General features: G+C 53.8%; 2 protein-coding genes and 1 long non-coding RNA gene across 3 annotated transcripts; all 3 read right to left on the reverse strand.

The window, feature by feature from the left end:
- Positions 1–1,398: 1,398 nt before the first annotated feature.
- Positions 1,399–3,735, reverse strand: LOC125335056. Its single transcript, XR_007207317.1, has 4 exons — positions 3,576–3,735; positions 2,957–3,085; positions 2,389–2,566; positions 1,399–2,076 (listed from the first exon to the last, which is right to left on the reverse strand). It is a non-coding gene; the product is annotated as an uncharacterized LOC125335056 (long non-coding RNA).
- Positions 3,736–6,392: 2,657 nt separating this feature from the next.
- LOC125334961 (centrosome-associated protein CEP250-like) lies at positions 6,393–17,428 on the reverse strand. Its single transcript, XM_048322201.1, has 13 exons — positions 17,125–17,428; positions 16,373–16,527; positions 15,161–15,430; positions 13,913–14,041; positions 12,322–12,494; positions 10,895–11,022; positions 10,535–10,704; positions 9,620–9,799; positions 8,877–9,011; positions 8,457–8,600; positions 7,720–8,000; positions 6,439–6,518; positions 6,393–6,403 (listed from the first exon to the last, which is right to left on the reverse strand). Exons 1-13 carry the CDS (start codon positions 17,426–17,428, stop codon positions 6,393–6,395), a joined length of 2,160 nt encoding a protein of 719 aa, XP_048178158.1.
- Positions 17,429–19,297: 1,869 nt separating this feature from the next.
- LOC125334962 (centrosome-associated protein CEP250-like) lies at positions 19,298–24,393 on the reverse strand. The gene is made up of 8 exons (XM_048322202.1): positions 24,339–24,393; positions 23,406–23,453; positions 23,012–23,259; positions 22,402–22,555; positions 20,948–21,026; positions 20,522–20,703; positions 20,102–20,245; positions 19,298–19,645 (listed from the first exon to the last, which is right to left on the reverse strand). The coding sequence occupies exons 1-8, from the start codon at positions 24,351–24,353 to the stop codon at positions 19,361–19,363; spliced, it is 1,155 nt and encodes a 384-aa protein (XP_048178159.1). The 5' UTR covers positions 24,354–24,393; the 3' UTR covers positions 19,298–19,360.
- Positions 24,394–27,664: the final 3,271 nt, after the last annotated feature.

Below are 27,664 nucleotides of genomic sequence, written 5' to 3' on the forward strand. Positions count from 1 at the left end.
ACTTCGATCACTCATCATTAATGGAAAAACTGATCTGGAAGGGAAAGGAGCTCACAGAATCACAGTTTCAGCCCTTGCCTAGGAATTGTCCCTGATCAAGCCATAGAAGCCCACAAACCAGGGACTTACATGGCTTGAAGAACAGCCTTCAAATGATCTCTACACCCCAGCTTTTACCTCCCTCAGAGTGCTCCTTCCCACAGTATGTCACACCAGCCTGGCACAGTTGCCATGCAGGTGACATCCACTGTCACCAACAACAGGACCACTTTTGCCACTAGTCAGAGTGAGCATGGATCATTACATTTTTTCCCACATGAGATATGGAACAGAAATCCCTGTAAATCGTGCCAAGTCTTTCTGAATACGTACATACAAGCAAAGACACCTTGCACCAAATCTACCTTCTTGGATCCCTGGTGATCAGGGGCATGAAGTCTAGTGCTGTACCCCGGAGGACAGTGCTGAGTGCAGTCCTTTCTGACACCTTTGTTAGTCATCTGGGTGATGGGGCAGGCTGTGCCCTCCCACAAAAGCGGGGGAGTGGCTGATACGCCAGAGAGAAGTGCTGCCATCCAGAGGGACGACAGTTCAACGAGGGTGACAGTTCAATGACAAGTGCTGAGTCCTGTCCTTGGGGAGGAACAACCACAGGCACCCGTATCTGCTGGGGGCCACCCAGTTGGAAAACTAAAGTTTGGCAGGGTCCTGCTGGACACCAGGATGCCCATGAGCCAGAAATGTGCTCCTGCAGCAATGCAGAACAGCGTCCTGGGCTGCACTGGGAGCTGTGTCACAGCCGGCGGAGGGAGGGGATCCTTCCGCTCTGCTCCACACCAGTGAGGGCAGCCCTGGAGTGCTGGGCCCAGAGCTGGGCTGCCCAGTACAGGAGACAGGGACAGACTGGAGACAGTCCAGCACAGGGCCATCAAGGTGATGGAGGGACTGCAGCATCTCTGCCATGAGGAGAGGCTGAGAGAGCTGCGACTGCCCAGCCTGGAGCAGAGCAGGCTCAGGGCATCTCCTCCCTGTGGACAAATACCCGGGGGGAGGCTGCAGAGGGGATGGGGCCAGGGACAGCCCCAGGAGCCACGGGCACAGACTGACACATAGGAGGGGCCCTCCGAGCTCAGGACACACTTCTGCACTGGGAGGGTGGCCGAGCACTGGTGCAGGTGCCCGGGGAGGTGGTGGAGTCTCCATCCCTGGAGAGACTCAAAAGCCACCTGGACACATCCTGGGCAGCCGGCTCTGGGTGGCCCTGACGGAGCAGGGGGCTGGGCAAGGTGACCTCCAGAGGTGCCTCCAGCCTCCCCCAGCCTGAGATTCTGTGACTCGGAGAAAAAACAGGTTGCAGTTTCCTAAGGACAAATGGAAGAGCTCCACACATGGCAGGATTCTCCTGCCCTCACCAAAGTGGTTCATGTCACGTGTCTCCCATCTGCAGATTCCTCCCTGGAGTGAGGATGCCCCTCAAGGTCACTCCTTGAGGCTGACAGAAATATTTGCCCACGGCCATTGGTTTGGGTGAGAAGCATCAATCTTTAATTAATAATAGGTTTTGCTGGCTTGAATATAACTGCTTCCATGTTGCTTCAAATGTAATGCACTATAGTGGAAGTTATAGTTCTCTGTACTGGGTAGTCAAGAACTCTGATAAAGATCTTTTCATTTAATCATGATCATAATAAACACTTTATTTTTCTATAAATATATCCTTCATCCTCTGGAACACAGTTATAGAAAGGTTCAATTACACCTATTATCCTACAATCCTACAGTTACACCTGCAATCCTTTAAACATAACCTATGGACAAAATCTGAGGCTACGACTGCTGCAACGACTACACCTATTATCCTACAATCCTACAGTTACACCTGCAATCCTTTAAACATAAACTATGGACAAAATCTGAGGCTACGACTGCATCCAGCTGCACCCTGGCTCCTCTCTGACAAGCCTAGGAAGTAAGGAGGTCCTTGTGACTCAACGGGAGCATCTCCTGCCTGCTCCCTGCACAGCTCTCCAGGTTGTCCTGCCGGTCTCGGGCCAGCTGTGACTGCAGCAAGGACACCTGAAAGAGGCAGAAAGCCCAGCTCAGTCAAGCCCACGCGGGCAGGAGCATCCGCAGCCCCACGGTACCGGCTGTGGGGGCAGACACGGCCTCCAACTCCAGCCCTCACCAACACTCTGCCCCTGGGGAAGGGGAAAGGAACAGGCTCCCACACTGCCCCTGAACGGAGCTCAGATGATCAACAAGTCCAGTTCACGGCTGGCAAACCCTTCCCTCATACAACCCTCAGCCACCACAGGTCTGGGAGAGAGAGTTCCGACAGGATTTAGGAACCCAGCTCTGATTCCCAAAGCACGCATTCGGGCCACTGACCCCTTTCTCCACGGGCTGTGCCTCAGCACGAGGGCTGCAGCTCCCCTGAGCTACTGGAGGACTCTTGTCTTTCAGAGGTTGATGCATTTTGCTGGTCAGACTGGGAGACAGGCAATGTAAAGTAGTCTGGGGTGAACACTCTCCTAAAAGTTCTGATTCTCCTCCCTTCAGGTTCCACCTGCACGTTGGATGGGAGAAAGGGTCACAGAAACCTGTCAGCAAACATGGGGCAAAAGGACCTCTGGACATCAAGGCGAGGAGATCTCTGCTCAGAGACCCTCAATTGCACCAGACAACACTGGGGGCAAAGAGCTCTCGCTGGGGGCTGTGCAGGAGAGGCCAGTGTGTGTGCGGGGACACGGGGCCAGGGAGGGAGGCAGCGGAGTGAAGGTGCCTTTGTGAAAGCCATGGGCTGCCACAACAGAGAGAACAAACAAAAGGGTGCGCCCACAGCAGGGACAGGGAGAGGCAAGGAAACAAGCAGAGGACTCCAGAGCACTGCCTGGGCACACGTGTCATGCTCCAGAGGAGCCTGAGGCTCTGCAGAGGCAGCGAAAGCCCACTTTACCTCAAAAGTTCTCCTGAGCTCACGCTTCTCTGGCTTGTCTTTTGCTGCTGCTGCAACCTGGTCCCGCACACATTCCACACCCTTCCTGGAGCGCTCTGACAGCCGCTTCCCTTCTGCTCCAACAGCCTGCTGGGTATTCAGAGAGGAGATGATTCCCTTATTTCAAACACCACAAGAGCTGTCCCTCAGATATCTCCATCTCAGCAAGCATCCTCGAAATTCCAGCAGTGCAGCTGCTCTTCAGCCCTCGCTACAGAACTCTGCTCACTTCAGTCCATCACTCTGCTCACCTGCTCCATTCCTTTCCACACCAAATCCAACTCCCCTTGCCTGGGCACGGGAGAAGCAATTCCCCATGCCCAGCTTTTGGCCTGGAGCTGATTTGAACAGCAGCTCCAGAGCTGCATCAGTCGTTCCAGGCGTGCCAGCAAACAATCTGGCAGCCAATGGTCTCTGGCTGGAGCCAGGCAGACACACAAGGCCGCCTGCTGCAGCCCGGGCTGCTTTGCCCAAGCAGGCCTAGACTGACAGGGATCTAGAATCCCACCTCTTCATGGGAAACTTCATTGGAAACTTTGAGAGACGTTGACGTGGACTGAAGATCAATGCCAGTGCCTACCTGGAGACGAAGCCTTTCCTTCAGGATGTCCAAGTCTTTCTTCAGAGCCCCTTTGGAAATTTCACTCTTGCTCAGTGCAGCACTCAGGACTTGAGCGGTCTCTTGCCATTCCTTCAAAGCAGCAGCCCCATGCTCCAACTGTTCCTGCTTGGCTTCCCTGTCCACTTCCAGTTGTTGGGGGTTTTCCTTATGAGTTCGCATCTCCGGTGTATTCATTTCATTCTTCTTTTTCAGATCTCTCATCTGCTCCTCGTACAGTTCCCGTTCACGCTGCCAAAACAGGGAGGTCACTCATTCCCTCTCTCGGTGTGCTTTTCATACCAGATCGGGACTCCTGCCACAGGCAGGCAAAGGCTGCCCCTCTCTCTCTGCCTCTCGGGATGCCTCAGACCTTTGCTGGGGCCACCCTTGACGCTGAGTCTTTCCCAGCTCACTCAGCCCATCCCAGCTCCCTTTCGGCCCTTCCCCGACCTCTTGCAGCTCCACTCGAGTGTTCCTTTGGGAAGCAGCTGCCAGAACTGCAGCCAGGATTCCAAGCCCATGCTAAGCAGGATTTAGGCAGTGCCTAAATGAGGATGTGCTCTCCATCAGGGAGAAAGGGAAGAGCAAACACCCCCAGCATTTCATTCCCTGCAGTTGGGGTGAGAGGAGTGGTTTTTGAGCTCTCCTGTGTAGAGTTTCCATGGCACCATCCCCGAGAGCCCCACTGCCCTCTCTTGGAGCAGCAATGGCCACATCAGTCTGTCATTCTCTGCTGCCACTCAGGACGAGTTCTCCCCTTGCAGGCACACGTCCTTATCTGCATCAGCACTTTGCTTTTCTCTCTTTTCTCCCCACTGGCTGCTCTCTGATGGCCAAGGCCAAACACCTTTCTATTAACAGCAAACTTGGCCTTCTCACCCCTCGTTCCAGGTCCAGGTATTTGAAATCTGAACGTGGGTTTGGACACGAGGAATTGCCCAGACCATGCAATGTCCATAGAGCCAGTGTGGACATTGAGAACTACAGCTTGTAGGGCACAAAACTCCAGCATGGAGGAAAACCAGCAGCCTCAGCACTAACTGGCTTTGACATGACTACGACATCTTTTCCTCCTTATTCAGAAGAATGCAATTTGACAAGTTCAACTGCAAAGAGGTGCTCCTTAGAACTATTAACACAAGGGCCAAACATAGCTAGGAAATGGCCCTTCATGGCATCTGCCGTTCTCACCAGCACATCCTTCCTTTCCTTCTCCAGGCTCTCCAGTTTCCTCTGCAGAGGTGCCACCTCCTGATGAAGAGTCACAGCCTCTTCCTTCAGGGCAATGGCCTCTTTCTCCAGGGCAGTTTCTCGAGAGGTCTTCTGGTGTTCTGCCCTCCACATCGCTGCAGCAGGAAGGAGAAGGAGAATGAGAACAGCAAAGCAAAGGCAAACTGATGTGCATCCTGCAGGGACAACAGCACATTCTTCTCAGCCTGCCTGTGTTTGCAGGCCCTAAGGCCACAAGGGCTTCCAAAGCTGACAGAAATGAAGGAGAAAAAAGCAGGAATCAAAGGGGCAAGGTTCAGAGGAATAGGAAAGTGTCTTTGCTCTTGGGCTTGTGCAGAGTGAGCAATCCAAGAGAGACAAAGGAGCGGGGATGCCTGTGCAGCCCTGCTCCAGAGAGGCCAATAGCCTGGAGGCTCTGGCAGGGCCTGGAGTTGGGGGGAATCGAGCTGAGGCATCCAGCTACAGCTCCTCAGCACAGACACAGCACCTGAAAGGCACCACCTGTGCACGGGATCAGCCATAGCACAGCCAGATGGCACTGCCAGCCACGGCATCTTTCTCGAGAAAACGCTTTCACTGGCACTGGATGGATAAATCTCCTGCTGGTTGTTCTTCCCCTCTGCCATCTCTGGGCACTTTTGCTCTGCACGGGATCAGAGATCCCTGCTGGCGAGACAGGATGGGGCAGTGGGTGTGAGAGGAGAAGCTCTACCTTGCTCACTTTCCTCCAACTCCTGCTGCAGCTCCTGGTTGCGAGCCTTCAGATGGTCTCTCTGAGCCTGCACCTCCCTCAGCTCCAGCTCCAAAGCCGTACACCGCGTGGCCATGGCCTCTGCTCTTTCCTCAGAGCTCTGAAGCCTCACACGCAGCTCAGACACCTCAGTTTCCAGCTCCTGCTTCTCCTGAGCAGGCTGGAGAGCCGCCTTCTCGATCACTGCTTCCAGCTCAGCCTGGATCTGGAAGATGGATGCACAGAGCCTCAGGGACAGTGCTGCTCCTGAGGCAGCAGAGCAGGCAGTAGAGCAAGCAACAAAGGAGAAATGACTTCAGGCAAAACCACGCCCAAAACAGAAGGCACAGGGCCAAGGATTCCAATGGAAACAAATGTCCTGAAAACAGGGAAAGGGAGCCAATGCGCATCCTTGAGGCTGCAGCTCTGAACACCGGCTGAACTGGCTGCGGTGGAAGTGCCCTCCCCAGCCTGCCATAGCCACGTCTGTGTGCCCACATTGCTCGGTGCCCAGCACAGGCACCAACTCCATCTGGGACAACACTGCTAACAGAGGGATGGAGAAGCTCCAAAGGAGTCTGCTGCTGCTTCTCCTCCCACATTTCCTGCTGGGACCCGGGAGAGAACGGGGGAAAACATCGGCAGCAGACACCAGATCCAGCCTTGGCCTGTGGGTGCAGCAGCACCCCGGGGCAGAACACGGCAGCAGTGGATGCTGCTGGGAGGGGAAAGCAGTTGGGGCCTCCAAGCCAAAGGTGATGATGTGTGTCCCAGGAGAAGAGGATGTCAGGGCACAGATTACCTGGGTGTTGAGCTCCAGCAGTTGTCTTCTAAGCTCAGAATACAGCTGCTCGGTCTCCTGAAGCACAGAATGCAGATGACACACCTGATTGTTCAGTTCCTGGTTCTTTTCTTCCAGTGTTCTGAGGTACAGGTTCTTTTCCTCCAGAGACAGAATCAGCCTAAAAGGGAAGCATGCAACTCATTACTACACGGTATCACATTTTAGGAACTCTTAGGACTCGCACCACCTCGGGGAAAACTGCTCTGTCTGATGAGGTTTGTCTAAACAACGTGGCTGTTTGTTTGTTCCCCCTGCAGTCACAGCCCAGCATGTGCCCACTCTGCTTTTATTCATGAAAGAATGGGGAGTTCCTGCCTACATGTCCTACCTTCTTCTTGAGATGGGAATGTGAATGCAGACCTAACAAAGTCTTGCAATGAAGAGATTAGGGGAGAGGAAGAGTTTTCTTCTGACTAAGCACGCTCCAAGGGGGAAAGGTTTGGTCAACATGGAAGAGACATTTCCTTGCCCCATCTTGTATGTCCAGGTAGGAGGAGCAGCACCCTACAGCCAGCGGATCTCGGGGAAGTTCCCTAAGATTTACCAGCACCCATCCTACTTCCAGCTGGAGAAACAAAGGCCGATAGCAGAAGTGGCAACAGAGCCTTGGAGCACAACCTGATGGAAGATGCAGCAACCTGCAGGCAAGCAAGAGTGCCCTGCCTTTTCTTTGTCTTCTTCTTGGAAGAAGAATCCTGCGGCACTGAAGACCGGCAGGACTTGGTCAGCTGGAGGAGCCCCGCCAACCTTGGTCTTGTTTCTTGCATTCTTTGCACAGTCAGTATTGCCTGTGACTCTGGAGGGACTCTGGAGGGACCCTGCTTGAGCCCCTCCAGGCACCTGGGGGCATTTTCTGAGGAACAATGCAACAGAGACATTCTTGGTTCTTGGGTGCCTTTGAGGGGAATCTGGCCTAGGTCAGCAATCAGGGCCTTGAGATGGTTCTGCCAAGCAAAGGCATCAGGCTGCCAGGCTGATCCAGATGCCAAAAGCTTCAAGTTACAGGACCCAAGGAGGAGCTGCTGGATGTGTCCAGCTTCTTACACTGCAGCTTGGGCAGTGTTAGCACACCCACCTCACAACAGAACACACCCCCAGAGGGAAAGAGCTACTCCAAAAGCCTTTGTCTTCAGAAAAACTCTAACTGAAGGCTTGAAAGAAAAGAAAATGAAACACAACATCCAGACAACGAGACGCGTCTGCACGGAGAGTTCAGGACTCTGCCACGTAGGAGATGCTGCCAGAGCCCCTGGCAGGTGCAAAGATGGCAAAGAGGGAATCCATTCCCACAAGGCAGAGTCCCACAGGCTTTCATTTACCTGGCTTTTTCCTTCTCTAGGGCGTCCAAGGAAGCCCGAAATCCTGAATTTTGGCGTGCCACTTCTTCCCATTGACTCCCTTCCAGCTCCAAGTTCTTCAGGTGCACTTGCAGCTCCTTGTTCTGATGTTCTGCCTCCTCCAGCATCTTCTGGAGGTGCTCAACCTCCAACAGCTTCTGCCTTGACTGCTCCTGGGCCCAGCTCACATCTTGCTGGGCTCTCTGAACAATCGTTGCCTGGGACTCTCTGGAGGCTGCCAGCTGAGATGTCAACTCTCCCACCTCCAGTCAAACAGAACAAAGCAGTCAGAGGCTACAGCCACAGCCTGTCACTGCCAGCCACAGCAGAGGCTGTGAGAAAAGGCAAAGGCCAACTTTCCATTTCTCCCTGTCCTCAGAGCACCAGATTCACAATGCATACACACAACTTGTTTCAATCTCTACGTGGCCCACCAAGGGCACCTGAAAAAGCACCTCCCACACCAAGGCTAGCAAGAAGAGGCCAGCAGGAATCCATGCTGATGGTTGCTGGCCAACAGCCCAGAGGACTAGCCCAGCTGTCCAGGGCAGCAGCTGAGATTCAGCAGAGCACTGAGGGTCCTGCAGAGCAGCTGCCAAGGAGCCCAGAGCACGAGGCAGCTCCAGGGACCACCCCAGCAGCTGCTGCTCTGCCATGGAAAAGCAAGAAGGGCACAGACCCCCTGCTGGATGCTGCAGTGCCACTGCTGTTTCACTCACCTGCTTTTGTAGAGCCTCCCTCTGCTCAAGGAGGAGATTCATTTCCTCTTTGATGCCTCGTAGTTCTTCCTTGTGCCTCTTCTGCGCTGCCTGGATTTCCCTCCGAGCTTCCTGCAGCTCAGCTTGCAGCTTTGCCTCGATGGTCTGGCAACAAAATGCAGAGCAACTTCCTGGGACCTGCCCTCAGGCTCAGCTTTTCCCACTTGCTGTCTCAAAATCCCATTCCTTCAGCGACTTCTTTTGGCTTCTCTACCCAGCTCTGCTTCCATTGCAAGCCTTCCTTCCCGGGCCTGAGCTCTGGAGCTTGCCAGGCTCTCTGCTGCCAGGGCCTGAAGCAGCCCTTGCCTCCTCACTCCCAGCACCTGCCTTTTGTGCCCTTGCCACTGCCCTGCACTCTGTTCCCTGCCTGCTCAGACTTACCTGCCCCTTCTCTTGCTGCTCTTTCACCTCTTGCCTGAGCTGCTGCACCTGCTGGCAGGCTCGGCTTAGCTGTCCTCGAGTTTGGAGCAGTGTCTCTGATAAAGAATTCTTCTCCTTCTGCTTTTCCAGCAGGACCTGCACAGAAGGAAAGAGCAGAGGGCTTGACACTTGCCCTGCAAACTCTGTGTGGCAAGAGGCAAAGACTGATGGGCTCACGCGCTCTCAGAGCACTCGGCTGCTGCTCCCCTGGGCCACTGTCTGCCCTGGGGGGACACAGCTTCCCAGGAAGTGACTTAGAACACAGCCCAGGAGACATCTCTGGGTTGCTGTTCAGAAATACTCCAGGCGAGTCTTTAAAAAGATTTTTCTCTTGTCAGCGTTCCTGCTGCGCCCTCCCTGTGCCCACAAAAGAAAAGTCCTACAAACTCCGTTTGGCTAAGGACACCGACCAGTACACACCAAAAGAGGACCCGTAAGAGAACAGTGCAGATCCTCCGAGGTAAGTCTTGGAAAAACAGAGCACAAGAGCAGCACAAAAATCCCAACGGAAAGCTGATGTTTCTGCCTGGCTTCCTAGGAGAGGGCTCATTCCTGGGCCCAAAGATAGCCCTGTTCACCTTTCACCTCCCCAAATTCAATGTAGAAGACATGGAGGGCATGCTCCACACAGCCCCATAGCCTGCCATCTCCCACAGCTCCAGCCTTGCAAAAAATCACACCAATTCTCCTTGCACAATCATTACCTCTCGCTTGGCATTTTCAAATCTAGTTCGTTCCTCTTCTCTTTGAGCCTGCAGGGTGGCAACTTTCTGCCTCATCTCAAACAGCACCTTCTCGTGCTCCTGCTCTCTCTCTGCCTTCTCTTTTCCCCATTGCTGCAGCGTCTCCTGCATCTCTGCATGGTGCCTTTCCCGCTCACTTGCCTGCGGAGGGGAGGAAAAGTCTTCAAGTTGCAGTCCCCAGGCAAGCTCCTCGCTGAAAACTGTGAAGCTTCATCCCTCCCACAAACCCCAACCTGAAAAGACAACAGCACTGGCTCTCTGCTCTCCAGAAACCGTGTCCTGTCAGGGAATTTAAAAGGAGGCTCAGCAGGTGCAAGAATCACAGAACCATGGAATCATTTCTGTTGGGAAAGACCTGCACCAGCATTGAGTCCAACCATTCAGAAAAGGAGGTGTCACCTTCTGGCACCCTGATGCCCCAGTCACAAGCACTGAAGGACCGGGGCCTGTTCCATTTGCTTCCAGCCCAAAGCTAATCCCGCTGTCCACCCTGGGAGCACAGCAAGACAGGAACCGAGTTCCCACGCCTGCAGCCAGCAGCACTGTTGGCATCTGCTCCACGCTGGCATCTGCTCCGTGGCAGGTGGGACTCGGGGAAGATCCTGCCCTGGGCTGCCACGCTTTGGGTGGGCACTGCCCAAGCTGCTCTGGAACTCGTCTTACGCCCTCACGGAAGCCGTGGCTGCATTTACTGGCCCAGCACCATCCTGGGGGTCTTCACGCGCCTCCGAGTCCAAGCCGCCGCCTCTCCTGCCCGGCCCAGCAGTGGGAGGCCTCTGGCAGAGGATTGCTGCCCTTTCACACCCTCAGGCTCTGCTGGTGCTAAACCAGCCCCCAGGGCCGGCTTGGACAATTCAGAAGCCTATTGTCACCTACCAGGTCTTGCAGGAGCTTGTTTATTTCCACCTGCTGAGCAGTTCCCTGAAGCCTGAGGCTTTCCTGACACTGCTGCTCTGCCTGCAAGAGCTGTTGCGCTGTGTCTTCCTGCTCCTGCTTCCTGAGAGCTCTCTCTGCTTCCAGCTCACGTTGGAGGCACTGCACTTCTCCTGCAAACATGACCAACAGCAAGATTCAGAGTCTTTACTGCCTTTACTGACTCAGGCCCTTCCAGTGTCGGCGTAGGAGGGCCCTGCCTCCAGCCCCACCGCTCCTCAGAAGCCCTGCAGACAGAGGAGGCTTTACAGCAGCTTCTCTAGGCAGGGGCGGCACCACAAACAAAGCACACGAGGTTCTCACCTTGGAGCGCCTCCTTGGCCTGTGTGACTGTGAGCACTTGAGCCTCCAGATGGTTGCTGGTGATCTCCAGCTGAGATATCTGCTGCTGAGCAGCAAACAGGCTGGATTCCAGGCTCTCCTTCGCTGACCTACAGGTTGCAAATACGGAGAGACATGAGCTGCTCGCTCCTGACACTCCCAGGCAGTTATTCCAGGACAACGTGGCTCAAGGTCCCCAGGCCTGAGAATGCAAAATGGCTCGCATGGAAACTTGTACAGAGAAGGCCCATTTGTGCCATTTCAATAGCAAAGCAGGGCCCGCTGAGGGAGTGCCCAGGCCTTCCTTATGGCCTGGCACAGCACAGACAGCCCAGCCCAACGTGACCTCAACAGCCGAACCTTCAGCTGCTGTTCCTGACCTATGACCCTGGCTAGCTGTGCCCACACAGGCTGGGCTGACGAGCAAAAGCCCAGCCTCTGCTCACAGCCCTTCTCTCATCAGCACTTCCAAGCTGCTCTGCAGGGGGACAGAACAGACTCTCGTCCTGGCTCACCCCTGACTTGTTAACTCTCTTCATCATGGACATAAAGGTACATAATTTTCCAGACACCCTGTATTTAAGAGACTTCAGAACTACTTTGCATGATACAGTAAAATCTCATGGTCGTGGCAGCACTTGTAAAAATTCAGAACACTATGTTGCCTGAACAACAACTACCTGAATGCAGAGACTGCAGTTTAAACTCCTGCATGGTCAAGGAATAGACTTGCCACCTTTATTTTAGTGTTGCCAGCTAAGCAGGCAGTAGCCCAAGTCTTGTCCTTCTTTGGAGAGTGAGAGGGACCATCCAAAAGGACCTTGGCAGGTTTGACAGGTGGGTGCCCATCAACCCTCAGCAAGATTCCCGAGGGGCTGTCAACAATTCCAAAGAGGTTTCCCTGCTGCTCTCTAACCAGCTCTAGGTCCTGCCTCACACTTCTCAAGAGTCTGCTTGGAAGCTGAAGGCCCTCAGCATTTTCAGCAGGAGCCTCTGGCTTCCCCCTGAATGGCAGCGTGCTACTGCCAACATCCCAAGGTCAGAGCCTGGAATTCTGAAGCTTCAGTTCTGAAGATCAGGATTGTGTCAAGCTACTTAGGAAGGAAAGAGGGATCTCAATCACCTCAATGCCCAGAACAAGGAACTAAACCCAAGAAAAACATGAGGTTTCACTCAACAGCTGCATGGTTTAACTACTACTCAATTCAGGGCCAGGTGGCTTGCTTTTGACTTCCCACATGAGTGTGCTGGGCGGCACAAACAGAAGCCCAAGGCTCACGACAGCTTTGCTGGCTTTAGATGTCAGAAAAATAACCTTCACATTGTGGCATATTTCTTTTTCTTGAGACTTCCATTTTCTGTCCATGCAAGGTAAAAGCATCTGGAAAGGGTCTCCTCCCTGCCTTTACCTGGTCTCTGCCAGCTGCTTGGAAAGGTCCTGTTTGTGACACTCCATGGCTGCCAGTCGGCCCTCAAGGGCAGCCTTCTCCTGGCCCAGCAGCTCCTTCTCTCTGCACACCTGGGCCAGTTCCTGGTGCAGCTGCTCCAGAGCCCTGCTCGACGACTCTTGCTCCTGGGAAACCTGGAAGCAGGACAAGGTACAGCTCAAGCCCTTCCTCAGGAGCCCTGTGCAGAGCCAGCCAGTGCCACCTCGCAGGCAGCCAGAGGACAGGGAGCTCCTGTGCTCTGGGCTCAAAGTTTCACAGCATCTGCCCTCTGCAGCTCCCATACCCTGGGCTGCCAAAAGCCTCTGGCACTGTTTCCTTGGAAGTGCTGTGTCAGGCCCTGCTGGCTTGCCTGGCACCAGATTGCTCCTTCCCGAAAAACATCCCTGCCCCAAATTCTGTGTGCTCACCCAAAAATACTGCATCTTCCACAACTGCCAGTACACTTTACTCTAAGCACCAGCAATGCAGCTGCTGTTCAGCCCACGCTACAAAACTCTGCTCACTTCAGTCCATCACTCTGCTCACCCCCACGTGTTGCCACTCCTTGCCTGGGCACGGGAGAAGCAGATCCCCATGCCCAGCTTTTGGCCTGGAGCTGATTTGAACAGCAAGCTCCTGCACAGCCAGCCCAGAGACAGGGAGCAAACTCTCCCTCTCCCAAACTTCAGAGCATTCCAAACGGGAGCAGGGCACAATGTGAGCAACGAAGCCCAGGGGGAGAATGAGCCTTCAAGCACTGCTGAGGCCTTGAAACTCCTCCAACTCTTCTTTCCTGACACCACGGGCTTGTGGCTGCTGGGCTGGCTGGCAGCAGAGAGCCAGCTGCTCCCACCTCCTGCTGGCTCTGCAGCGGCTGCAGCCACAGCAGCTCCAGCACGGTGCCCTCTGTCTGCTCTGGAGCAGAGGAGATGCCAGCCCTGGGAGCAGCGCTCAGGGCTTGCCTGGCTTGGGGAAAACGGCTCAGCTCACAGCTGCTCCTCTGCTTTCTGAGGGACATGTGCTTTGCCAAGGGCTGTGTTCCTCCCACCAAGGAAGACGCTGTTCTCACCTGTCCAGAAGTCGACCTGCTGTGCTGGGCAGACTGGGGAGCATCCACTCTAATGGTACCCGAGAGATAGACTTTCCTAAAGATTCTCTGGACACTCCTCCCTTCAGGTTCCACCTGCATGTTGGATGGGAGAAGGGGACACAGAAACCTGTCAGCAAACATGGGGCAAAAGGACCTCTGGACATCAAGGCGAGGAGATCTCTGCTCAGAGACCCTCAATTGCACCAGACAACACTGGGGGCAAAGAGCTCTCGCTGGGGGCTGTGCAGGAGAGGCCAGTGTGTGTCCGGGGACACGGGGCCAGGGAGGGAGGCAGCGGAGTGAAGGTGCCTTTGTGAAAGCCATGGGCTGCCACAACAGAGAGAACAAACAAAAGGGTGCACCCACAGCAGGGACAGGGAGAGGCAAGGAAACAAGCAGAGGACTCCAGAGCACTGCCTGGGCACACGTGTCATGTTCCAGAGGAGCCTGAGGCTCTGCAGAGGCAGCGAAAGCCCACTTTACCTCAAAAGTTCTCCTGAGCTCACGCTTCTCTGGCTTGTCTTTTGCTGCTGCTGCAACCTGGTCCCGCACACATTCCACACCCTTCCTGGAGTGCTCTGACAGCCGCTTCCCTTCTGCTCCAACAGCCTGCTGGGTATTCAGAGAGGAGATGATTCCCTTATTTCAAACACCACAAGAGCTGTCCCTCAGAAATCTCCATCTCGGGAAGCATCCTCGAAGCTCCAGCAGTGCAGCTGCTCTTCAGCCCTCGCTACAGAACTCTGCTCACTTCAGTCCATCACTCTGCTCCCCCCCACGTGTTGCCTCCCCTTGCCTGGGCACGGGAGAAGCAGATCCCCATGCCCAGCTTTTGGCCTGGAGCTGATCTAAACAGCAAGCTCCTGCACAGCCAGCCCAGGGACAGGGAGCAAACTCTCCCTCTCCCAAACTTCAGAGCATTCCAAACGGGAGCAGGGCACAATGTGAGCAACGAAGCCCAGGGGGAGAATGAGCCCTCAAGCACTGCTGAGGCCTTGAAACTCCTCCAACTCTTCTTTCCTGACACCATGGGCTTGTGTTCCAGAGGAGCCTGAGGCTTTGCAGAGGTAGCAAAAGCCCATTTTACCTGGTCAAAAGTTCTCCTGAGCTCAGTGATTAATTCAGGCCTCTCGGTCTTCTCCTCGTCTAAAGATGCAAATGATTTCTGAAGTTCCATGCTGGTGTCTGAGAGAAATAACAGCTGCTTCCCTTCTGCTCCAACAGCCTGCTGGGTATTCAGAGAGGAGATGATCCCTTATTTCAAACACCACAAGAGCTGTCCCTCAGAAATCTCCATCTCAGGAAGCATCCTCAAAGCTCCAGCAGTGCAGCTGCTCTTCAGCCCTCGCTACAGAACTCTGCTCACTTCAGTCCATCACTCTGCTCACTTGCTCCATTCCTTTCCACACCAAATCCAACCCCCACCTGTTGCCTCCCCTTGCCTGGGCACGGGAGAAGCAATTCCCCATGCCCAGCTTTTGGCCTGGAGCTGATTTGAACAGCAGCTCCAGAGCTGCATCAGTCGTTCCAGGCGTGCCAGCAAACAATCTGGCAGCCAATGGTCTCTGGCTGGAGCCAGGCAGACACACAAGGCTGCCTGCTGCAGCCCGGGCTGCTTTGCCCAAGCAGGCCTAGACTGACAGGGATCTAGAATCCCACCTCTTCATGGGAAACTTCATTGGAATCACTGAGAGACGTTGCAGTGCACTGAAGATCAATGCCAGTGCCTACCTGGAGACGAAGCCTTTCCTTCAGGATGTCCAAGTCTTTCTTCAGAGCCCCTTTGGAAATTTCACTCTTGCTCAGTGCAGCACTCAGGACTTGAGCGGTCTCTTGCCATTCCTTCAAAGCAGCAGCCCCATGCTCCAACTGTTCCTGCTTGGCTTCCCTGTCCACTTCCAATTGTTGGGGGTTTTCCTTATGAGTTCGCATCTCCGGTGTATTCATTTCATTCTTCTTTTTCAGATCTCCCATCTGCTCCTCGTACAGTTCCCGTTCACGCTGCCAAAACAGGGAGGTCACTCATTCCCTCTCTCGGTTTGCTTTTCATACCAGATCGGGACTCCTGCCACAGGCAGGCAAAGGCTGCCCCTCTCTCTCTGCCTCTCGGGATGCCTCAGACCTTTGCTGGGGCCACCCTTGACGCTGAGTCTTTCCCAGCTCACTCAGCCCATCCCAGCTCCCTTTCTGCCCTTCCCCGACCTCTTGCAGCTCCACTCGAGTGTTCCTTTGGGGAGCAGCTGCCAGAACTGCAGCCAGGATTCCAAGCCCATGCTAAGCAGGATTTAGGCAGTGCCTAAATGAGGATGTGCTCTCCATCAGGGAGAAAGGGAAGAGCAAACACCCCCAGCAATTCATTCCCTGCAGTTGGGCTGACAGGAGTGGGTTTTGAGCTCTCCTGTGTAGAGTTTCCATGGCACCATCCCCGAGAGCCCCACTGCCCTCTCTTGGAGCAGCAATGGCCACATCAGTCTGTCATTCTCTGCTGCCACTCAGGACGAGTTCTCCCCTTGCAGGCACACGTCCTTATCTGCATCAGCACTTTGCTTTTCTCTCTTTTCTCCCCACTGGCTGCTCTCTGATGGCCAAGGCCAAACACCTTTCTATTAACAGCAAACTTGGCCTTCTCACCCCTCGTTCCAGGTCCAGGTATTTGAAATCTGAACGTGGGTTTGGACACGAGGAATTGCCCAGACCATGCAATGTCCATAGAGCCAGTGTGGACATTGAGAACTACAGCTTGTAGGGCACAAAACTCCAGCATGGAGCAAAACCAGCAGCCTCAGCACTAACTGGCTTTGACATGACTATGACATCTTTTCCTCCTTATTCAGAAGAATGCAATTTGACAAGTTCAACTGCAAAGAGGTGCTCCTTAGAACTATTAACACAAGGGCCAAACATAGCTAGGAAATGGCCCTTCATGGCATCTGCCGTTCTCACCAGCACATCCTTCCTTTCCTTCTCCAGGCTCTCCAGTTTCCTCTGCAGAGGTGCCACCTCCTGATGAAGAGTCACAGCCTCTTCCTTCAGGGCAATGGCCTCTTTCTCCAGGGCAGTTTCTCGAGAGGTCTTCTGGTGTTCTGCCCTCCACATCGCTGCAGCAGGAAGGAGAAGGAGAATGAGAACAGCAAAGCAAAGGCAAACTGATGTGCATCCTGCAGGGACAACAGCACTGTCTTCTCAGCCTGCCTGTGTTTGCCAGCCCCTAAGGCCACAAGGGCTTCCAAAGCTGACAGAAATGAAGGAGAAAAAAGCAGGAATCAAAGGGGCAAGGTTCAGAGGAATAGGAAAGTGTCTTTGCTCTTGGGCTTGTGCAGAGTGAGCAATCCAAGAGAGACAAAGGAGCGGGGATGCCTGTGCAGCCCTGCTCCAGAGAGGCCAATAGCCTGGAGGCTCTGGCAGGGCCTGGAGTTGGGGGGAATCGAGCTGAGGCATCCAGCTACAGCTCCTCAGCACAGACACAGCACCTGAAAGGCACCACCTGTGCACGGGATCAGCCATAGCACAGCCAGATGGCACTGCCAGCCACGGCATCTTTCTCGAGAAAACGCTTTCACTGGCACTGGATGGATAAATCTCCTGCTGGTTGTTCTTCCCCTCTGCCATCTCTGGGCACTTTTGCTCTGCATGGGATCAGAGATCCCTGCTGGCGAGACAGGATGGGGCAGTGGGTGCGAGAGGAGAAGCTCTACCTTGCTCACTTTCCTCCAACTCTTGCTGCAGCTCCTGGTTGCGGGCTCTGAGATTGTCCCTCTGAGCCTGTGTCTTCCTCAGCTCCAGCTCTGAGGTGTTAAACTTTATGGCCAATGAAAGTGCTTTGTCATCAGAGCTCTGGGGCTTCCTACGCAGCTCAGACACCTCAGCCTCCAGCATGTGCACAGAGTCCCTCAAGCTCCATTCTCCTGCTCGGGACTCCTCCAGCTCCTGCAGCAGCTGCTTCTCTCGAGTTGCCTGGGTAGCCTCCATCTCCAGCACTGCCTCCTGCAGGGCCCGCATCTGGAAGATGGATGCACAGAGCCTCAGGGACAGTGCTGCTCCTGAGGCAGCAGAGCAGGCAGTAGAGCAAGCAACAAAGGAGAAATGACTTCAGGCAAAAAAACGTGCCCAAAACAAAAGGCACAGAGCCAAGGATTCCAACGGAAACAAATGTCCTGAAAACAGGGAAAGGGAGCCAATGGGCATCCTTGAGGCTGCAGCTCTGAACACCGGCTGAACTGGCTGCGGTGGAAGTGCCCTCCCCAGCCTGCCATAGCCACGTCTGTGTGCCCACATTGCTTGGTGCCCAGCACAGGCACCAACTCCATCTGGGACAACACTGCTAACAGAGGGATGGAGAAGCTCCAAAGGAGTCTGCTGCTGCTTCTCCTCCCACATTTCCTGCTGGGACCCGGGAGAGAACGGGGGAAAACATCGGCAGCAGACACCAGATCCAGCCTTGGCCTGTGGGTGCAGCAGCACCCCGGGGCAGAACACGGCAGCAGTGGATGCTGCTGGGAGGGGAAAGCAGTTGGGGCCTCCAAGCCAAAGGTGATGATGTGTGTCCCTGGAGAAGAGGATGTCAGGGCACAGATTACCTGGGTGTTGAGCTCCAGCAGTTGTCTTCTAAGCTCAGAATACAGCTGCTCGGTCTCCTGAAGCACAGAATGCAGATGACACACCTGATTGTTCAGTTCCTGGTTCTTTTCTTCCAGTGTTCTGAGGCACAGGTTCTTTTCCTCCAGAGACAGAATCAGCCTAAAAGGGAAGCATGCAACTCATTACTACACGGTATCACATTTTAGGAACTCTTAGGACTCGCACCACCTCGGGGAAAACTGCTCTGTCTGATGAGGTTTGTCTAAACAACGTGGCTGTTTGTTTGTTCCCCCTGCAGTCACAGCCCAGCATGTGCCCACTCTGCTTTTATTCATGAAAGAATGGGGAGTTCCTGCCTACATGTCCTACCTTCTTCTTGAGATAGGAATGTGAATGCAGACCTAACAAAGTCTTGCAATGAAGAGATTAGGGGAGAGGAAGAGTTTTCTTCTGACTAAGCACGCTCCAAGGGGGAAAGGTTTGGTCAACATGGAAGAGACATTTCCTTGCCCCATCTTGTATGTCCAGGTAGGAGGAGCAGCACCCTACAGCCAGCGGATCTCGGGGAAGTTCCCTAAGATTTACCAGCACCCATCCTACTTCCAGCTGGAGAAACAAAGGCCGATAGCAGAAGTGGCAACAGAGCCTTGGAGCACAACCTGATGGAAGATGCAGCAACCTGCAGGCAAGCAAGAGTGCCCTGCCTTTTCTTTGTCTTCTTCTTGGAAGAAGAATCCTGCGGCACTGAAGACCGGCAGGACTTGGTCAGCTGGAGGAGCCCCACCAACCTTGGTCTTGTTTCTTGCATTCTTTGCACAGTCAGTATTGCCTGTGACTCTGGAGGGTGGCAGGGACCCTGCTTGAGCCCCTCCAGGCACCTGGGGGCATTTTCTGAGGAACAATGCAACAGAGACATTCTTGGTTCTTGGGTGCCTTTGAGGGGAATCTGGCCTAGGTCAGCAATCAGGGCCTTGAGATGGTTCTGCCAAGCAAAGGCATCAGGCTGCCAGGCTGATCCAGATGCCAAAGGCTTCAAGTTACAGGACCCAAGGCGGAGCTGCTGGATGTGTCCAGCTCCTTACACTGCAGCTTGGGCAGTGTTAGCACACCCACCTCACAACAGAACACACCCCCAGAGGGAAAGAGCTACTCCAAAAGCCTTTGTCTTCAGAAAAACTCTAACTGAAGGCTTGAAAGAAAAGAAAATGAAACACAACATCCAGACAACGAGACGCGTCTGCACGGAGAGTTCAGGACTCTGCCACGTAGGAGATGCTGCCAGAGCCCCTGGCAGGTGCAAAGATGGCAAAGAGGGAATCCATTCCCACAAGGCAGAGTCCCACAGGCTTTCATTTACCTGGCTTTTTCCTTCTCCAGGGCGTCCAAGGAAGCCCGAAATCCTGAATTTTGGCGTGCCACTTCTTCCCATTGACTCCTTTCCATCTCCAAGTTCTTCAGGTGCACTTGCAGCTCCTTGTTCTGATGTTCTGCCTCCTCCAGCATCTTCTGGAGGTGCTCAACCTCCAACAGCTTCTGCCTTGACTGCTCCTGGGCCCAGCTCACATCTTGCTGGGCTCTCTGAACAATCGTTGCCTGGGACTCTCTGGAGGCTGCCAGCTGAGATGTCAACTCTCCCACCTCCAGTCAAACAGAACAAAGCAGTCAGAGGCTACAGCCACAGCCTGTCACTGTCAGCCACAGCAGAGGCTGTGAGAAAAGGCAAAGGCCAACTTTCCATTTCTCCCTGTCCTCAGAGCACCAGATTCACAATGCATACACACAACTTGTTTCAATCTCTACGTGGCCCACCAAGGGCACCTGAAAAAGCACCTCCCACACCAAGGCTAGCAAGAAGAGGCCAGCAGGAATCCATGCTGATGGTTGCTGGCCAACAGCCCAGAGGACTAGCCCAGCTGTCCAGGGCAGCAGCTGAGATTCAGCAGAGCACTGAGGGTCCTGCAGAGCAGCTGCCAAGGAGCCCAGAGCACGAGGCAGCCCCAGGGACCACCCCAGCAGCTGCTGCTCTGCCATGGAAAAGCAAGAAGGGCACAGACCCCCTGCTGGATGCTGCAGTGCCACTGCTGTTTCACTCACCTGCTTTTGTAGAGCCTCCCTCTCCACAAGGAGGAGATTCATTTCCTCTTTGATGCCTCGTAGTTCTTCCTTGTGCCTCTTCTGCGCTGCCTGGATTTCCCTCCGAGCTTCCTGCAGCTCAGCTTGCAGCTTTGCCTCGATGGTCTGGCAACAAAATGCAGAGCAACTTCCTGGGACCTGCCCTCAGGCTCAGCTTTTCCCACTTGCTGTCTCAAAATCCCATTCCTTCAGCGACTTCTTTTGGCTTCTCTACCCACCTCTGCTTCCATTGCAAGCCTTCCTTCCCGGGCCTGAGCTCTGGAGCTTGCCAGGCTCTCTGCTGCCAGGGCCTGAAGCAGCCCTTGCCTCCTCACTCCCAGCACCTGCCTTTTGTGCCCCTGCCACTGCCCTGCACTCTGTTCCCTGCCTGCTCAGACTTACCTGCCCCTTCTCTTGCTGCTCTTTCACCTCCTGCCTGAGCTGCTGCACCTGCTGGCAGGCTCGGCTTAGCTGTCCTCGAGTTTGGAGCAGTGTCTCTGATAAAGAATTCTTCTCCTTCTGCTTTTCCAGCAGGACCTGCACAGAAGGAAAGAGCAGAGGGCTTGACACTTGCCCTGCAAACTCTGTGTGGCAAGAGGCAAAGACTGATGGGCTCACGCACTCTCAGAGCACTCGGCTGCTGCTCCCCTGGGCCACTGTCTGCCCTGGGGGGACACAGCTTCCCACGAAGTGACTTAGAACACAGCCCAGGAGACATCTCTGGGTTGCTGTTCAGAAATACTCCAGGCGAGTCTTTAAAAAGATTTTTCTCTTGTCAGCGTTCCTGCTGCGCCCTCCCTGTGCCCACAAAAGAAAAGTCCTACAAACTCCGTTTGGCTATGGACACCGACCAGTACACACCAAAAGAGGACCCGTAAGAGAACAGTGCAGATCCTCCGAGGTAAGTCTTGGAAAAACAGAGCACAAGAGCAGCACAAAAATCCCAACGGAAAGCTGATGTTTCTGCCTGGCTTCCTAGGAGAGGGCTCATTCCTGGGCCCAAAGATAGCCCTGTTCACCTTTCACCTCCCCAAATTCAATGTAGAAGACATAGAGGGCATGCTCCACACAGCCCCATAGCCTGCCATCTCCCACAGCTCCAGCCTTGCAAAAAATCACACCAATTCTCCTTGCACAATCCCGTACCAACAAAATGTCTATCAAGATCTATTCCAGTGCTGGACATTTCCAGGGTGGTTGAGGAAAGCAATTTTGCTTGCTGAAGCAAGTGAAAATTCACAGCATTTCTCCTTCTCGGACAAAACCCACAGCAAAGTGTCCCCTCCTCCAGTGTGCAAAGCAGCTCTCTGCAACGAGGGCATGCCTGGCAGGGAAACGGCTCTTGTGGTGAGCAGTCCTTTAGTGACTGATGGCATTCTGGCTGATGTGGCCAAAGCAGACTCTATTTGTGCAGCAGTTCACACCAACAATACCATTTACTTGTCTTACACAAAGAAGGTGTCTCATGGCCCTTGCTGGTATTCAAGCCTGAAGACTACACTGTGGTTTTGAGCTTTTGTCTTCAAAAGCAAAACCTCTGCTGTGTCTTTGCCAAACCTACCACATACTCCAGAACTGAGACTGTCTGACAGAGACCATCAGAAACAAACCCTTCTCTCACAGCTCTCCTGTAACACCCAATCCAAACCTCCCCTGGCACACTTGGGGCCGTTTCCTCTTGTCCTGTCCCTTGTTCCCTGGGAGCACAGACCAACCCTCACCTGGCTGCACCTTCCTGTCACAGGGATTTGGAGAGAGCGAGAAGGTGCCCCCTGAGCCTCCTTTTCTCCAGGCTCAGCGCCCCCCAGCTCCCTCAGCCGCTCCTTGTCACACCTGTGCTCCAGACCCTTCCCCAGCTCCGTTCCCTGTTTTAGAGGCTCTGGGGCTGCCCAAACTAACAAATTTTGCAGAAGCATGTAACCCTTTGCTGATGAACATGCATATGCCTGGCTAATAAATGCGTGTGCCATCTTGAGCCAGGTGTGCACAGCAGTGTCCCTCTCTTCTCCTGCCAGAAACAGCATCTGGCCTGATCTGGCTGGCACAACTGCCACTCTCACAGGTGCTGCCTAGGAATAAGGTGTCCAGAGCCACGGTAACATCACGCCCCTCTTGCTCCAGCAGCTCCCTCTGAAGCTGCAATTCCTCCAGTGCCTGCCTGTTGACTTCCAGCTCCCTCTGCAGTGATGGGTCTTCTCCCTCGAGTGCACCAAGTCCTCCACTGTACAAGAAGGGGCAAGACAAGTTTTCAATGGAAAACCAGCCTCATTTCCAAAACCAACCTCCATCCTGTCCTGCTGCACCGCCTCTTCCGCCTGGGCTGACGCTTCCTTCAGCTGCTTGTTGTTCTTCTGGCGCAGACTCAAGGCTCCTGCTGCCGGGATTCCAGTGCATTGCTGCAGCTTTTCCTTGGACTTCTCAAGGTTTTCACAGTCACTGCAGAGACAAGGCTCAGTCAGAAGAAGGAAGAGGCCTGAAGAGCCATCGATCCCATTTTCAGTCCTCCACGATGGAGCTGGGGGCAGTGGGCTAAGGAAGACCTTGCTCTTTCCCTCCCAAGGAAATCCTCCAGAGGCAAAGGGAAAGGAAGGCAGGATTTTGTCTTCCTTCAGGGAGAAGCAGTGGCTGGACAGGGGCATCCAAAGAACAGAATTCAGGGAAGCAGCACAGTGAGAGGAAGGAGTATTCGACTCCAACATCGCTGTGCATCTCCCAGGCAGCCTTGGGAGTCACAGTAGAGCATGAAAAGCCCTGACAGGACGATGCTCGAGAGCCACACTGAGGCCTACACATGGTAGGGCAGGTGAGTTCTTCGCCCAGAACACCTCTGAACGCCCAGACCTGGACGCAGATTGCCTCTGGAACGCAGGAGGAGGAGGAAGAAACACTCACCTTCTGATTTCTTCCATCAGAGAGTCTATTTGCTCCTGGTGGCTTCGGAGCCTCTTGCATTGCTCCTCCATTTGCTCAAAACCTCGCTGCAAGCGCCCACAACTCTCTGTGGCTTCCCAAACCAATTTAAAGGGATGCTGTGCATCAGTGGATGTCAGAGTTGAGAGGCTGTTCCTGGAGGCTGCATGCTGGGAACGGTCAGTGCCGGTGATGGAACTGGCCATGCTGCCACTGCCGTCTAACAGCACCTGAAAGCCCACATCCAGCTGTTAGTCAGGTACTCTGCTCCTATTCCAAAGTACCACTGAGATGCCTCTTCTGATTCCACAAGAACCAGTGTCCATTCGTGGAGGACCAGTTTCCAATCCGAGCCAGCTCAGCGCAGTTTACTCACCTCAGGGGCTCTGGAGAAACGTCCCTGGTGAGAAAGGCCTCGAGCTCCCTGGAAGAGCACAGGGAAGAGCACACTCAGACTGCATGGCTGCCCCTGAGGCAGTCGCCTCTAAATGCTTCCCAGCCTGGAATTCCAGCTCAGCTCCTTCCTCCCCTCCTTGGGAATATTTTCAGCCCAGTAGGTTGACAGCAGCACAAACAAACATGCTGGAAGGTGTCTCATCACTTCTTAGAGCACCACAAGGGGAATTGCCCAGAGCCCCATCCAACCTGGTCTTGAACACTGCCAGGGATCCAGGGGCAGCCACAGCTTCTCTGGGCAACCTGTGCCAGGGCCTCAGCAGCCTCACAGGGAAGAATTCCCTCCCAATATCCCATTAAACCCTGTCCTGTCCCTGCAGGCCCCTGGCTTAAGTCTCTCTCCAGCTCTCTTCCAGCCCCTTCATGCATTGGAAGGTCACCCTGGAACCTTCTCCAGGCTGGACAACCCCAACTCTTGCATCCTTTTCCCTTGGCAAAGGTGCTCCAGCCCTTGGAGCATCTTCTTGTCATCCTCATGGCCTCCTCTGCCCCACCAGGGATCATCTTGGATATGTCTGGGAGAAACCCATTCTTGTCTCCGGGAAGCGCTCAGGCTGCGCTGTGAATTGGGCTGAGGGGAAGGCAATGAAAGCTGCTCCCTTGTTTGTGCCCACACCCTCCAGTGGGACAAGGACGGAGGAGGAGATGTGGGTGTGCTCTGGGATGGCCAGGAGCCCCCCCATTCCCTCCCAGGCCTGTCCCCATGGCCAGCACCAAAGCTGCTGCCAGCTCCGGGACAGCCAACTGTTAATCCCTTGCTATTCCCAAAGGGAACTGTTCCCAGGGCACAGCCCAGGCCCACCCAGGCCCCTGCTGGGCTTGGCACAAAGAGGGCAGCAGCTCTCTCACTCACCCGCCGGGTCTCCATCTGCCCCTTGGCACGAGCAGTGACCAAATGTCAGTGTCCAAAGGCTGTTGGCCTTTGCAGGGTCTAAACCCCAGTGTCCAAAGGCTTTTGGCCTTTGCAGGGTCTAAACCCCAGTGTCCAAAGGCTTTTGGCCTTTGCAGGGTCTAAACCCCAATGTTCAAAGGTTGTTTGACTTCGCAGGGTCAAACCCCAATCTCCAAAGGCCGTTGGCCTTTGCAGGGTCAAACCCCAATATCCAAGGGTCGTTGGCCTTTGCTGGGTCAAGAGCACAAGATCAAAGTGCTGTTGGCCGTTGCAAGGTCAAAGCCCCAATGTTCAGGAGCTGTTGACAGTTGCCAGGCTGCACACCCCAACATTCCATGGGCTGTTGATGGTTGCCACACTCCAAAGCCCAGCATTCCTTGGGCTGTTGATGGTTGCCAGCCTCCAAAGCCCAGCATTCCATGGGCTGTTGATGGTTGCCTGGCTCCAAACCCCAACATTCCATGGGCTGTTGATGGTTGCCACGCTCCAAAGCCCAACATTCCATGGGCTGTTGATGGTTGCCAGGCTCCAAAGCCCAACATTGCAGGGGCTGTTGATGGTTGCCACGGTGCAAACCCCACCATTCCAGGGGCTGTTGGAGAGGCCCTCCCCTGGCTCTCCACCCATCCCAGCTCACTGCTGCCCCGGCACCTGCACCATCACCCCCACATCCCCACAGCCCAGCTGGGCAGCTGGGCAGGGACCTGGCTCGTAACATGAGTTCAAAGTTGCTGGCCCAGACAGCATCAGTTTTAAGGCTCAGCATTCCTGAGACCCGCATGCTCTTTAGGGATGCGCTTAGTTCCTGAGTCACAGGAATTCGTCTGTCTCCCCTGACAAAGGGGAGGTGTAAGAAAAAGCCTAAAAAGGTTCTTGGTGCTTACAAATATTCATGGAAAGTAAAGCTTTGCATCTAGAACAGCCACATGAGGAGGAAAAATGATGTTTCAGGGTCTTTTCAAATTCCTACAGAGAAACGCCAAGAGTTGCAGTGTTTAAGGCTCATAAAAGAGATTAAGAATCCCAAGACAGACACAAGTGCATTTTTTTCTCTGCTCTCTGTTGGGCAATACATCACTAGGTCTTCTAGGCAGAAGAAAAGTCTTGCTGCTTATTTCAAAGATTCCTCGTGTCTTGGGGTGACCTTATGATGTGTATCCCATATCGCTGCCTATGCCCAGAAATTAATTTCTATGCCTCTAAACTGAGCACAACTTTTTCAAAGCAGTTTGCAGCTTGTTCAAGGTCACACACAGATAGCGTTTTTTTTCCAGCTGCAGCAGGGGAGGGCGGAGGCACCCGGCTTGCGGCTTCCCGGTCAGCTTTTGGCCAGTTGCTCAGCTGCTTTTTCTCCAGAGAGAGAGTTGAATTTTTTTTCCTTCCCTGGAATTTCGGACTTTCTCCCTTTTCCACTGGACTGCTACAATATTAGAACACATCAGGAGGACTTTCCACCGAGCGCAGAGGGCCTGGCCCTGGGCCAAGCCCCAGCTCCGAGGAGACCAACAGGAGGACTCTAACAGTTTCCCAGGTTTTTTCTCCACAGTGAGAAATTTTATTATTTAGCATTATTTTCCTTTTCCCGTGTGTTTGTTAAAGAAATAGTTTTATCTCCTTCACTCTCCTTCGAGGAAAATTTATTTTTTTCCGAACCTGGTGGGGGAGGGGTGGTTGTGCCTTCTCTCCGAGGATATATTTCTAAATTTGGCCAAACCGGAATACCTCGCTAGGAACAGACCTTCCAGAACCAAATGCTTGGAAAAGCTTTGGTAGATATTTTTCTCCCTCATCTTTGAGAACATTCGTCTGTGTCCTAGGGAGGATTTTTGTGCCCCAGTTGACAGGAATTGGTTTCTGGCAGGGTACAAATGGTCTGGGGAAGAGAAGAGCGGCACCTGCCTTCTCCAGGGCCTGTCTCTCCAGAGACTGACGGCCCAGGGATGTCACTGCCAAGTTAAGCTTCAGAGACCGATGCAGCTTCGAGTCTCTGCTTCCAGAACAGCAGCTTTGGGCTCCTTGAGCACAGCTGCAAAGGATCAGGACAGCTCCCGTGAAGGTCTGAGCTCCTGGCTGGTCCTTGCACACCTCTCAGTGTAGTTCTGCCAGTGCTGTTGGTCTCGGGCCAGCTGTGACTGCAGCAAGGACACCTGAAAGAGGCAGAAAGCCCAGCTCAGTCAAGCCCACGCGGGCAGGAGCATCCGCAGCCCCACGGTACCGGCTGTGGGGGCAGACACAGCCTCCAGCTCCAGCCCTCACCAACACTCTGCCCCTGGGGAAGGGGAAAGGAACAGGTTCCCACACTGCCCCTGAACGGAGCTCAGATGATCGACAAGTCCAGTTCACAGCTGGCAAACCCTTCCCTCATACAACCCTCAGCCACCACAGGTCTGGGAGAGAGAGTTCCGACAGGATTTAGGAACCCAGCTCTGATTCCCAAAGCATGCATTCGGGCCACTGACCCCTTTCTCCACGGGCTGTGCCTCAGCACGAGGGCTGCAGCTCCCCTGAGCTACTGGAGGACTCTCCTACTTGAGCTGCTGGACAGCCAGCCCCGGCATGAGGGGAATTTGGTGCTTGTGTTATAGATGGTTGGCTTTGCGGGCTGGTTACCTATATATCGATAATTAGTTGATGAATTCTTAAATAAAGTGCCTAATTAATGTACAATGAATTTAAATAGTTATAAGCTAATGAGTTAAGCGCACGGGTGTACAGGAAGCAATGCATGGGTATAACCATTAGAGGCAGGTACAACAGGAACCTGATGGACTTTATAGAAGGAACCTTCTAGAACCATTACCCCATGAGACGATATCAGTACCCAAGACCCTGACTGGAAAACGAGCTGACCAATGGAATGGATCCAATTAGAAATGACTGCTCAAGGATGCACCATGTTAAAAGGCAATCAGAACACCGGAAAGTGGCCAGTCAGTGAGATTGGAAGCGCACCAGTCCTGGAGGTGACAGAGACTATAAAAACTGACCAAGTGCTCGGTACCAGGTTCTCTGGTGGAAACTTGTGGTCCAAGGGAGTACCCGATGTGTCACATTGTTCATTTTTCTGGCTTGTCGTGTAGGGCCTGAGTTTATCTTGGGTCCTCGTTCTCAGTTGTTAATTAATAAACAAGTTAGCCTGCCAAAAGGTTTCCCTCCTCATTTATAACACTTGGGGTTTTTTGGTGCTTTCTTGAGGCATTTTAGCACCCAAAGCCCCTTTCACACCACCCCGTTTTTAAATTATATGCTAAGTATGGCTTTAACTTCTTTATATTTATTCATATTTA

This window comes from Corvus hawaiiensis, chromosome 17 (genome assembly GCF_020740725.1).
Source record: "Corvus hawaiiensis isolate bCorHaw1 chromosome 17, bCorHaw1.pri.cur, whole genome shotgun sequence".
Lineage (NCBI taxonomy): Eukaryota > Metazoa > Chordata > Aves > Passeriformes > Corvidae > Corvus > Corvus hawaiiensis.

Coding starts and splice junctions, on each gene's coding strand:
- LOC125334961 (XM_048322201.1), bottom strand. CDS start 17,428: ATGCGGGCCCTGCAGGAGGCAGTGCTGGAGATGGAGGCTACCCAGGCA. Junction 10,705..10,894: donor GGCCAAGGAGGCGCTCCAAG/GTGAGAACCTCG, acceptor TCATGTTTGCAG/GAGAAGTGCAGTGCCTCCAA. Junction 9,012..9,619: donor TTGAAAATGCCAAGCGAGAG/GTAATGATTGTG, acceptor CCTTCTGTGCAG/GTCCTGCTGGAAAAGCAGAA.
- LOC125334962 (XM_048322202.1), bottom strand. Junction 22,556..23,011: donor CTGATGGAAGAAATCAGAAG/GTGAGTGTTTCT, acceptor TTGTCTCTGCAG/TGACTGTGAAAACCTTGAGA. Junction 20,704..20,947: donor GGTGTCCATAGCCAAACGGA/GTTTGTAGGACT, acceptor CTTGCCACACAG/AGTTTGCAGGGCAAGTGTCA.